This window comes from Mauremys mutica, chromosome 21 (assembly GCF_020497125.1).
Source record: "Mauremys mutica isolate MM-2020 ecotype Southern chromosome 21, ASM2049712v1, whole genome shotgun sequence".
NCBI classification, from domain to species: Eukaryota; Metazoa; Chordata; order Testudines; family Geoemydidae; genus Mauremys; species Mauremys mutica.
In genome coordinates, this window is record NC_059092.1 from 14,765,285 (window position 1) to 14,777,325 (window position 12,041).

The window sequence follows — 12,041 nt, forward strand, 5'->3', positions numbered from 1 at the left end:
AACAACTTGCACATGTCTGTTACAACATAACTTCATTAAAATTCGCTATCAAACAGATGAGTCCAGACCCTTATTTCCAATCCACAAATTGCATGTAGTATTGATGTTACTTTACTCACTATACTCTTATTCCAAAATCCGATCACACTGTAAAATGCTTACTTTAGGCATCACTTCTTTAGTGATGATATTTAGTGTGGCCTCTCCCTAGTTTTCCAGCCTCCTATTAAACAATTCCAGCTGGCAGAGCTGGAACAAGCACTTTCCGTAAGCATTCCCACGATCCTTAAGTAAGGAGCATGACCTTGCAACCATGTGCCACTTTCCTCCCTTGACATGAGAGAGTGGGAGGTAAAGACAATACTTGGTTAGAAGGATCCCCTGCCTGGAGTTGGCTGCTGGAGCTGGGCATTTGTAGGCCATCTAAACAGTATCTTCCTCTAGGGACTGAGAGGTTAGGAGGGGGAAGCAAATTGATTTCTTTAAATGTGAAGAATGGAAGAGAACCAAAGCAGACAACTCTCAACTTGTCAGCTACAGTAGATTCCACTGTTGGGTTGTGAACTTGGACCCATTCGTTACAAAATCTCAATTTAAACTAGAGAAAAGGTGCCCTTTAGCTCAGGGGTTCCCAAACTGTGGGCTACATCCCAAAGGTGAGCTGGGACAGTCCCGGGTAGGCCATCCATGTGCAGAGTTGGGGGAGGGGGCATTGCTTCCCCCACCCCAACCATATACCTTGGCAGAGTGGCGGCCAGTGTTGGCCCCAGCCCAGGACTGTAGGAGCCCAGCACCCTGGTGGGCAGCAGAGGGTGAAGCGCAGAGCCATCAGGCAGTAGGCAGAGAGCAAGGAAAAGGGGCCAGCCCTGAGAGGTGGCAGCTCCCAGGGTGTCTGAAGAGTTCATGGCTGTTCCCGCTCAAAGCCACTGCACTCTGTAATCTGAGGCTGTTGGGCCCACTGGCGTATCAGCCCATGGCCCTCCCAGGGACCAGGGCTCGACAGTGCTGCTGTGTTTCTGCCTGGACAGTGCCGTGATGTCTGGGCTGGCCCACGCACCTGCCTCTGCCCAGCAGCGGTGGTCCCCAAGCCCTTCCCTTGTTCTCGGGCAGGGGGTGCCTGTGATGCACTCCAGGGTGCTGGGTGGGTGACTGGGGCAGGGCTGCCAGATGACGAGCTCAAGGCACTCAGCGGGCTGCTGAGGTGGAGGGTGTCAGTGCAGGCTAGCCGTGGCACCTGCTTGGCCTCTCTTGCTGGCCCTGGTCCCTGCTGAGGCAAGGGGCTGCCCGTGTCCTGTGGGGCCCCACTCCCTGACAGACTCGCATTAATAGTGGGGCACAGCTATTGCAGCTGTACAGGTCGGCCTTGTGGAAATAGTTTGGGACCCTCTTAGCTGCTGATCTTAAGCATCTAGCTTGCTTGGTGAAAGAGTTTACTTTTACCATGGAGAAGTGAATTCTAGGGCTGTAATGTCACAGCAAGACACCTTTTAACAGTGTTTGGAATGGATGTCACTTCCTATTGTGTATAGTTAGATTTTGTAATCTGTGCGACTGTAGAGAAGAGAATTTCTTCGCAAGGCTTTCCTCTGTGTATGGCTTGGATACACTTGCATAATGGAGATGTGAAATGTATATTGTTTCCCTGTTTCTCTGATTCCTTGCTGGAGGGCATTATTGGAAGTTTATCTATTTAGAGACAAATGAAGCTCTCATGTAGTCTTGGGAAAAACATCTTGTGCCTGTGGTGAAGCAGTGACGTGTGGTTGTTGGGTTGTTTTTTTTCTTCCTCTTGTGTGAAGTGTGGATTTGTAAACCACAAAGCCAAAGAACTTTTTCTGCAAAGCAACAAGAACACACACTGCACCATTATTCAACCTTTTGTTTTTCTTCTTTGAAAGATAGTGGGCTGCTCTAGATTACTGGATTTTTCTTGCTATGCTTGCCATCTGAAGAGCAGGGACATGCTCTTTAATACTGAACGGATGGGCAGTGACCACTGTCCATGTGCTTCCCTTCTGTGTGATGTGAGTTCTGTCAACAAATCCTCTTGAAACAGACAAGCATAATGGCTGGAGTTCACAATAAATATCTAACTTATCTCTTACTTGCATAGTTTACAGGCATACCTAATATCAATAACATTTAATGGTCTAGCATTCCAGTCTAGTTACCATATTCTCATTACTCAAAGTGGAAATCAGGCTTTCTGTAGGAAGTACGTGTGTTCAACTCAAATCCCAGAGTTGCTATTTAAAATAAGTAATTTTGTTTGGTTTAACTGATGGTAGGGCCACATTTGCAACTTGTAGACCTAAAGCTGGATACCTGTAACTTAAATAATGGCAGATGAAATCTGAAAATCCCAGCAATAAGAAATAGGAGCATCCTTGGGTCTTCTGCGAGTTTCTGAATCCTTGTCTAGAAATCTGACTTGTCCAGTTAACCCCATAGCAGCCTAGTTTGACTAGACTTGTAGTGCCCTAGCCTTAAGTTCATAATGGAAAGCAAATCTGTTTTATCAGTCTCCCACTTGTCAACTAAGATGGCATAATTCCTCTAATTGGTTAGCTTGGAAACATTCCCTCTTCTCGCAAACTGTACTCGCCATTGGCTTTTAGTGGAACTTGCACACATCAGTTGCTTTTGAAAATGGGACTTAGATTTTTAAGGTAAAATTTTAAAAAGTGCTGATTAGCCTAACGCTGATGTGATGAAATGCTCTTTAGAAGTTAAATTTGCACCTTGCAAAACAATCTGTAACCAGCTTTAATGTCGGCTAAAGAACAGTCATACGCAGCAGGATTGTTGGAGGTTTCTAAACGCGGCACTAAATAGCTAGCTCTTTTTTGATAGTGAATGCTATGGACGGAAGTTTTTGTTGTTTTTTTTATTTGCTGTGCATAGTAACTGTCTGTCAAATTTGGAGCTCCCTTCCTTCCTAGTTGCTAGGGTGCAACTGTAGCAGAGAGGAAAAACTCCTTGGTTCCCTCTAAGGTAGTGCAGGTACTCTAGTACTGTTAACTCAGTTACTTAAATAGTCAAAAGAACAGGAGTACTTGTGGCACCTTTAGAGACTAACAAATTTATTTGAGCATAAGCTTTCATGGGCTACGTAAATAGTCAAGATGCTCTTTGAAAATGGGAACTCTGAGGGTTTGGGGAAAGCATTAGAGAGAACTAAAACTAATAGCAATGTAAGTGACACTGGAAATTATTGGTAAAAATGAAGAACCAGCCTGTTCTACAGTTCAGTGGAATTATGACCTGCTGAACCAAACTATGAGCAAAAGTGGTGTTGCGATTACCTCTGATGCCACTGGATATAGCTTGTACAGTGCTGCAACTTCTACTGATGGGTGCCTGCTAATAAGAAGTGTATCTTTGAGGATATGGTAGGAACAAGGTACAGCTGGTAAACCTACTGTTGCAGAAATGTTCTGAAATAAAGGGCACACTTGAGTGTGGCTGCAGATAAATTATTAATCAAATTAATATTTGGCATTAGTTAAATACAGGAATTGGATAAATTGGAAGGGTCATTTTAATGATGTGGTATTTGGTCGCTTTTGCATTGCACGAGAAAGGGATGATAGTAACCACTTAAAAAAAAAACATTGGAAGTTGCTGGTTTCTTGTAATGAATTGTGCCTCCACTTACACTAAAGAGTAAACACTTCACAGTACAGTATGTGTTTTCATGATTAATCTCCAAGGAAGGGCAGAGGGGAAACACTACAGAGAGAGCTCTGATTTCCGTAACTTGTATATCTAAGAATCCAATCTTAAACCCTATGCTTGGCTTGCATTTCAGTCTAGTACAAATGATGAAATGCTGATCCGACTTGAGACCTAATTTAGGCCATTGGTTTTCTATGTAACTGATGTGTAAGGTGCAATAAACACAACTAGATAATATGGAGGAAAATCATTGATTAACTGTAGAAGATGGACGTTCTGAGAACAAGAGATGTGTTTTTGTGCTGCTGCCTGAAAAAGAATGCCTGGTTGCATCTAGTGTCATTCTGCCCTTATATAAGGAGCAGCCTATGTATTTCTTGTTTGTATTTTTTATTTAGATATTTTGTGAATCCACAGTTTAAATACTGTATATTATGGTGTTACCCAATAAGTCACACAAAGCAGTGTTGGAACACATAAGGCTAACACATCTACTGAAGGAGAGCCACAACCCTGTCAGGGCAGTTAAATTGCAGACCCAACAACAGGAGGTGGGCCTCAAAGTATGCATGTGTATCTGGACTGATGAAGAACCCCTGTGTTTTCATTAGTGAAAGGTGGTAATGAAGGGCTCTAACAAGGCTTTAATCCATTACCTCAAGATGCAGAGGTGTCATAGTATGTTTGTTCTTAATTTGTGCAATGTCTTCTGTATTATCATGCACAGGGGTCAGGGCAAGGCCAATTATTTCCACAGATCACTTCCATATATATGATCTGGGCAACTTTTAGGCTGTTTGGCCTATTTTGACTTAGAATAATATCAAGCAGGCCTTCTTATCTTTTCTGCTTCACCTTCTTGGTCAGTTTTGGTACATTCATGTCTTCTAAAAGAGTAAAAAAACTGGTGTACTAGATGTATTGATGGAACCCTGATAAGTGTCTGCTACACGTGGATCGGAAGCTGTTAGTGAATGGTGGTCAGCTGCGGTTAGCTCGAAGCTTGAACTTATCCCTGATAGGCATTTTAAGCCCTGGCCTAATGTGGTGGCTGAAGTCTTGTTAACTCGCAGTAGCATTAGCTGCCACTTGGAGAAAACCCACGATTAAAAGATCTGAACAGGAAATATCAAAAATAGGCTGGTTTGCATCCTCTTTTGTTTTATGCCATATTCAATAATGCAGAAGTAAGTTCTTATACTGTGGGGAACTCATGCAGTGTAATATGAATTGTTAGTTGTCCGGTATAGCCAGGGATTACTAAAGTCCATTTTAAGTGTGTGTGTGTGTATATATATGTCGTTAAAAGGTGACACACTTTGAAACTGGAGCCAAAGCCTCTAGCCATATGTAGAACAGTATTGTGATGCAAAGCAATTAAAGTGCTTCTCTTTTTTGTTTAGCTGTGATGCATTGTCTGCATTCATAGTCTGAACAAACACTGCTTTTCTGCACTAGTTTGCAAGTGACGAATTTTCTTCTTTCCCCAGAGTGACCAGCAGCTGGATTGTGCCTTGGATTTAATGAGGCGTCTGCCTCCCCAGCAGATAGAGAAAAACCTCAGTGACCTGATTGATTTGGTAAGTGGCATTAATGGGTTAAAACACTACAGAGCATCAATAGGTGGGGCAGGAGAGATGTGGTTTATTATGTCACCATTCGGAAGTGTGGTGGCTTTGTTTGTAGTTCCTTCTCTGCAATCAACTGAATGTATGGCTTTGGCAGTGCATAAGAGGTAGGTCCCAGACCTTGTTGGGAAAGCCACTTCTCGCTCTCTCAGGCCAGTTGGCTTTCCTTAATTTCTTATCAGAAGTGGGTGTTCCTCCTTGAAATTTTTTTTATCATTAGAGAACTTTCTGAAGGGGGCACTAGTTGTGTGCATGCATGTTTAATTCTGGGTGAGTAGGCATTAGCAACACAGAATGCAGCGTCATCACAATTTTAAAGACCATATTCAACCATGTAACTTCTTTGCTATAGTTCATCAAAACTTCATATGATGCACTTCCCATCACTACTTACCAGGATATTTGTATAATGAAGGCAGTCTGAGTAGCATCCGTGCTAGTCCCAAAAGTGTTTTGTGCTGCCACAATTTACAGTGTGACACAAGTGCCTCTTCTGTAGTTAGAGCAGTGATTCTCAAACTTGTGTACTGGTGAATCCTTTCACACAGAAAGCCTCTGAGTGTGAGCGCCCGCCCCCTCCCCCCCCAATAAATTAAAAAGACAATTTTTATATTAAATGCTATTATAAATGCTGGAGGCAAAGTGGAGTTTGGGTGTGGAGGCTGACAGCTTGTGCCCCCCGTGTAATAACCTCATGACCTGAGGGGTGTCAACCCCCAATTTGAGAACCCCTGAGTTAGTGTTGTCAGGTATTCAAATGTCAGTGAATTAATTGGATTACTGGAGGCTGGGTATTCAGCATATGTTGCTGTGAGGACTCCAGTTTTAAACTTCAGAAGAGCATCCCATTCTTTAGGTGGTCTATTTCTGCTGCTGACAAATGCATGCTCAAATGGCTTGAGGGTGAATGTGAGTACTTAGTGGGAATATTCTTCTAACAAACTTGCATGAGTGTTGGGAAGCTTAACTTTTCTAGAGAAAGACTTTAGATCTACTTATGTGTTAGAAATGCAAGTTGTTGATGTGCTGGTATGGTGCATGCTCCAAGGGAATTGCTATAACGCTAGTATATGAAGACTTGGAAACATGGGATTTCTGAAGAGTATCAAAAACTTCAAATGGAAAATGACTCCACACCATGTGGTCTGCAATCCAGTGAATGTTTTAAAACTAGTTTAAACTTTGTGCAAGTGGTCAGGTTTCCCTTCGTCCCCCAAAGTATGTTTCACTTTCCTGGTGAATTACTGTGGATGGAAACACATTCCTTGTGGGGGTGGAAGAAAACATAATTAATCCCTCCCAGACTGTACAGCTACTTGTCCGGTCACTTTCTTTTATCTTGGACTCTACTAGTACAGTCCTTTGTACTTGAAGTAGTAAATCTCCCTGAAAATTCTGGATTTGTGCCCCTCACACACAATCTAATTTGTGGAAAAAGAAATAGATTCAGATTCCCAGACTATGGGTGTATTTCACACATCCTATTTTACTATGATAGCTGGCAAAACGGTTTGTACTTTCTTGAAACATGTAGAACAATCCAAAGATGTTTTCTTTGAGTTTGATATTTTGACCTAGGCTTGCTTGTACTGCAAGCTTTGGGGGGCAGGGCTGTGTAACTCTTGAGACAGCATCTTGCAGACCAAGGCCATGTTACTGTAATATAACATTCAGGTTAAGAGGGGGCGCTTAACATAATCTGTTGGCAAGAAGAGTCCAATCCGAGTACATGTTGACACTGGCACACTTTGAGCCCTGCACCAAGGAGTTCACTTCTCAAAGCTAACATTTCTGCAGATAGTCACAACTTAACTTAAGCCAGTGTTTCTTGCTTTAAAAATCAAGTGTCTGAGCTGCTTCTCATGTCTATGACAGAATAGTTGCTGCTTAAGGTCAGTTGAACCTATTACTTATGTTTGGAGGGCTGCTCCTATGTAGCTGGACAGGTCTGTTATAAAGTATTATCATGACTGGCCCCCAGGTCCTCTTGGATAAGGTAGTATGTCACAGGAACTGTTCAGATTTGTAGTGTCTAAGCAAGTCTTGTAAGTTAGTGCAATTGTATGTGTTCGGGAACTAGGGGTGGTGCAGAAAGGGAAAAGCCCTTGCGACTTGACCAGGATTTTGATATTTGATCTGGTATGTTTTCAGCATATTCCTCCTTCAGCAACCGGAGGTGCCCTCCGGAAATAGAAACTGCAAGAGGGGCTGCAAGCTGTTGAAATGTATATGCTGATCTGGCTTAGACTGAGAACTAGATTGCGGGTCGAGATTGGTCACAGACTAGCTGTGTGCACGACTAGCAAATTCAAGGCTATTTTTAAATATTAAATCTGTCCGAACTGATCACCATCCTAGCCATTATCAGTTTTCTGTTTCCTACCATGAAGCCAATAGTAAGTTTTAATGTGGGCAAGGGTGTTTACTCTAACAGGCTAAATGGAAGAAGGTTCTTGTGGGAGAAACAACTCAGCAGATGAAGGCTGACCCAGATAGGAGAACAGAAAGGAAAAGGTAGGAGTGCAATGTGAAAAGTTCAATGGGACTCGTAGTGTAAATTGTTCAGAATAGCTGTAGTTGAGGCTGCAGAAGTTGGAAAGAAGTTGTGGGTTTAGGGCCTAGACAAGTGATCACATAATGTGGATGTGAAAGTAAAGGACAGATCTTGAAATGCTGGAAGAAGAAATGGCAAGATCTGGATGGACCTAGATGTGTACTGCCAGGTTGTGGACCTGAGCTATTAAGAGGTGATATTGGGGAGGAAGAGAGAAGACTCTTTGGAAGGGAAGTTTAGTAGCTCAGTTTTGATCCAGTTGATGGCAAAGGTTCTTGAGCCAGCTGTCAGACATGGAATGGGATGGAAGGGAATAGCTCAAGAATAGAAATGCTGACTTCAGAGTCATTGGGATTAAAATGGAGGATACAGTCATTTAGTGATGGAGACACCATGGACTGATCCCTGTAGGATCCTTACCAAAAGTGGAAGAGCAGAGGAAGACCCATCAAATGAGAAAAGAAGAATTGAAGATTGGAGACCCAGAAGATGGAGTGCTGCCAGCCACATCTAGACACCAAGATTTTAAGAGGAGATGGTATATTAATTGGTATCAAACTGTAGGGAGATACAGGAGAAGGCCCTGTGTACCTTTTTTGTGCCCCAGAGGTACCTAGAGTTGAGGTTCCTCGCAACCACCTGCGCTTACTGTGAGGGAGTCTTGTCTGCCTGCTGCGGATCACCTCCCTGACTCCACTAGCCTGTGACAATGCAAGCATGCAGGCTTCACTCTGTATAAGTTAGTGATAGGCACATACCAACCCACAAGTCTTCCAAGTGTCCCTCTGGAGTGCCTAGCCCCTGTTTCACTGAACTATGTTCTTCTACTCCCAAAGGAATAGTACACACAAGTTATACAAGATTCAATTCAGGATCACCGCTCCACATAATGTATGACATCTAAATGTATTTATTGTTTTAAAAAAAAAAACAAAAAACAAAACCACATTCTACCAATTGGTTTCCAATATTCTTTCTTCTTATCGGTTACCTATAAAATAATCATAATGTGCTTTGTAGAACCTAAAGTTAACTCTAAGACATTCCCCTGTTTCCTACAGATAGTTTACCCCAAATACTTTGTCAGCACTTTCAGCCAGCATGGCTGAGATCCCCCTTTCCTAAGATCAAGACCACTGCAGCTTGTTTTCACAGAATGAAGGATGCCAAGGCATCTCTCTGCATCCCTGATGTAGGATCATAGAATCATAGAATCTCAGGGTTGGAAGGGACCTCAGGAGGTCATCTAGTCCAACCCCCTGCTCAAAGCAGGACCAAACCCAACTAAATCATCCCAGCCAGGGCTTTGTCAAGCCTGACCTTAAAAACCTCTAAGGAAGGAGATTCCACCACCTCCCTAGGTAACTCATTCCAGTTCTTCACCACCCTACTAGTGAAAAAGTTTTTCCTAATGTCCAACCTAAACCTCCCCCTCTGCAACTTGAGACCATTACTCCTTGTTCTGTCATCTTCTACCACTGAGAACAGTCTAGATCCATCCTCTTTGGAACCCCCTTTCAGGTAGTTGAAAGCAGCTATCAAATCCCCCCCTCATTCTTCTCTTCTGCAGGCTAAACAATCTGTTCCCTCAGCCTCTCCTCATAAGTCATGTGCTCCAGTCCCTAATCATTTTTGTTGCCCTCTGCTGGACTCTCTCCTATTTATCCACATCCTTCTTGTAGTGTGGGGCCCAAAACTGGACACAGTACTCCAAATGAGGCCTCACCAGTGCTGAATAGAGGGGAATGATCACGTCCCTCGATCTGCTGGAAATGCCCCTACTTCTACAACCCAAAATGCCATTAACCTTCTTGGCAACAAGGGCACACTGTTGACTCATATTCGGCTTTTCGTCCACCGTAACCCCTAGGTCCTTTTCTGCAGAACTGCTGCCCAGCCATTCGGTCCCTAGTCTATAGCAGTGCATGGGATTCTTCCGTCCTAAGTGCAGGACTCTGCACTTGTCCTTGTTGAACCTCATCATATTTCTTTTGGCTCAATCCTCTAATTTGTCTAGGTCCCTCTGTATCCTATCCCTACCCTCCAGCGTATCAACCACTCCTCCCAGTTTAGTGTCATCTGCAAACTTGCTAAGGGTGCAGTCCACACCATCCTCCAGATCGTTAATGAAGATATTGAACAAAACCGGCCCCAGCACCGACCCTTGGGGCACTCCACTTGATACCGGCTGCCAACTAGACATGGAACCATTGATCACTACCCGTTGAGCCCAACCATCTAACCAGTTTTCTATCCACCTTACCGTCCATTCATCCAGCCCATACTTCTTTAACTTGCTGGCAAGAATACTGTGGGAGACTGTATGAAAGGCTTTGCTAAAGTCCAGAAATAGCACATTCACTGCTTTCCCCTCATCCACAGAGCCGGTTATCTCATCATAGAAGGCAATTAGGTTAGTCAGGCATGACTTGCCCTTGGTGAATCCATGCTGACTGTTCCTGATCACTTTCTCCTCCTTTAAGTGGTTCAGAATTGATTCCTTGAGGACCTGTTCCATGATTTTTTCCAGGGACTGAGGTGAGACTGACTGGCCTGTAGTTCCCTGGATCTTCCTTCTTCCCTTTTTTAAAGATGGGCACTACATTAGCTTTTTTCCAGTCATCCGGGACCTCCCCCGATCGCCATGATTTTTCAAAGATAATGGCCAATGGCTCTGCAATCTCATCGGCCAACTCCTTTAGCACCCTCGGACGCAGCGCATCCGGCCCCATGGACTTGTGCTCGTCCAGCTTTTCTAAATAGTCCCGAACTACTTCTTTCTCCACAGAGAGCTGGTCACCTCCTCCCCATACCGTGCTGCAGAGTGCAGCTGTCTGGGAGCTGACCTTCTCTGTGAAGACAGAGGCAAAAAAAGCATTGAGTACACTAGCTTTCTCCACATCCTCTGTCACTAGGTTCCCTCCCTCATTCAGCAAGGGGCCCACACTTTCCTTGACTTTCTTCTTGTTGCTAACATACCTGAAGAAACCCTTCTTGTTACTCCTAACATCTCCGGCTAGCTGCAACTCCAAGTGTGATTTGGCCTTCCTAATTTCACTCCTGCATGCCTGAGCAATACTTTTATACTCCTCCCTGGTTATTTGTCCAATCTTCCACTTCTTGTAAGCTGTTTCTTTGTGTTTAAGACGAGCAAGGATTTCACTGTTAAGCCAAGCTGGTCGCCTGCCATATTTACTTTTCTTCCTACACATCGGGATGGTTTGTTCATGCAACCTCAAGGGAATAACAGACCTCTGATCTTCACCTGAAAACAGCTACCCTATCGTAACCGCCTCCTTTTAAATTTCCTTCTGAAGTCTCCAAAAGCTCTTCATTAGCATTTGATTCAGTATCCTAACACTTTTGTTGGAAGATACACAATGATCCACCAGGAAGCTAAACATTGTCCACATCCTGTCTGGAGAAGTTTGTCTTGGGAAACACTACCTATGAGTGACCTGCCTTTAACTACAGGGCTTAGGGAACATAACTTTCAGCATATATTTCCTTGCATATTTTCGATGCATCTTGCAACGATTATGGTGACCATTGTGACATGTGCTTTCAGTAGAGACCTTACATGATCCCCTTTGGTGAATCCAGGGAATCCCTATGCCCCTATGAACCTCCTGCCTTCCTTCTGCCAGTAGGCGTCAAAAGTAAAGATCCTTAAAATCAAACTAAGTTCTTAAGCAGCGTTTTTCTTTGCCTATCTGTAAGTTTCAGTTATTCATGGAAATATTTTTTGTCATTTTATGTGTGTACAGTGAAATTGACATTAACCAGTACTTACAGATAAAAATCTAAACCTTTCAAGTCTTGCTATAAGATTTTAAGAGCAGTTTCAGCAGAGAAGGTTCTTGTGACCTCCAAGACATTGCTTTCCAGAAGTTTCCTAAAGCTAATGCTGAAATGTACTGAATCAAAACTCAAGCACTGTCTTATTAGTAAAGATAAAATAATTCTTGATCTTGCTGCTGCCTCAGACTCAGTATGTTGAATCTAAAGTATAATTGTGAGTTCAGTCTCATTTTAATCTCACAATGAGTAACAGGTCACTAATAGCTGGTAAATTCAGGAAAAAATAGACTACGCCTTCACTTAAGGTTTCCTGAACCTGTGGAATTCAGTCACATTAATTCACTCGTATAGCATGGCTGGCTTTAAAAAAGACTGGATAA

General features: G+C 43.3%; 1 protein-coding gene across 2 annotated transcripts in view; it reads left to right on the forward strand.

The window, feature by feature from the left end:
* The window catches only part of CAPZB (capping actin protein of muscle Z-line subunit beta), a 108,142-nt gene that overhangs the window by 24,819 nt on the left and 71,282 nt on the right, over positions 1-12,041 (forward strand). For both annotated transcript variants that reach the window (XM_044996160.1, XM_044996161.1), the window contains exon 2: positions 5,169-5,258. In XM_044996160.1, the coding sequence (XP_044852095.1) occupies positions 5,169-5,258 (90 nt within the window). The remainder of the gene's footprint in view (positions 1-5,168; positions 5,259-12,041) is intronic.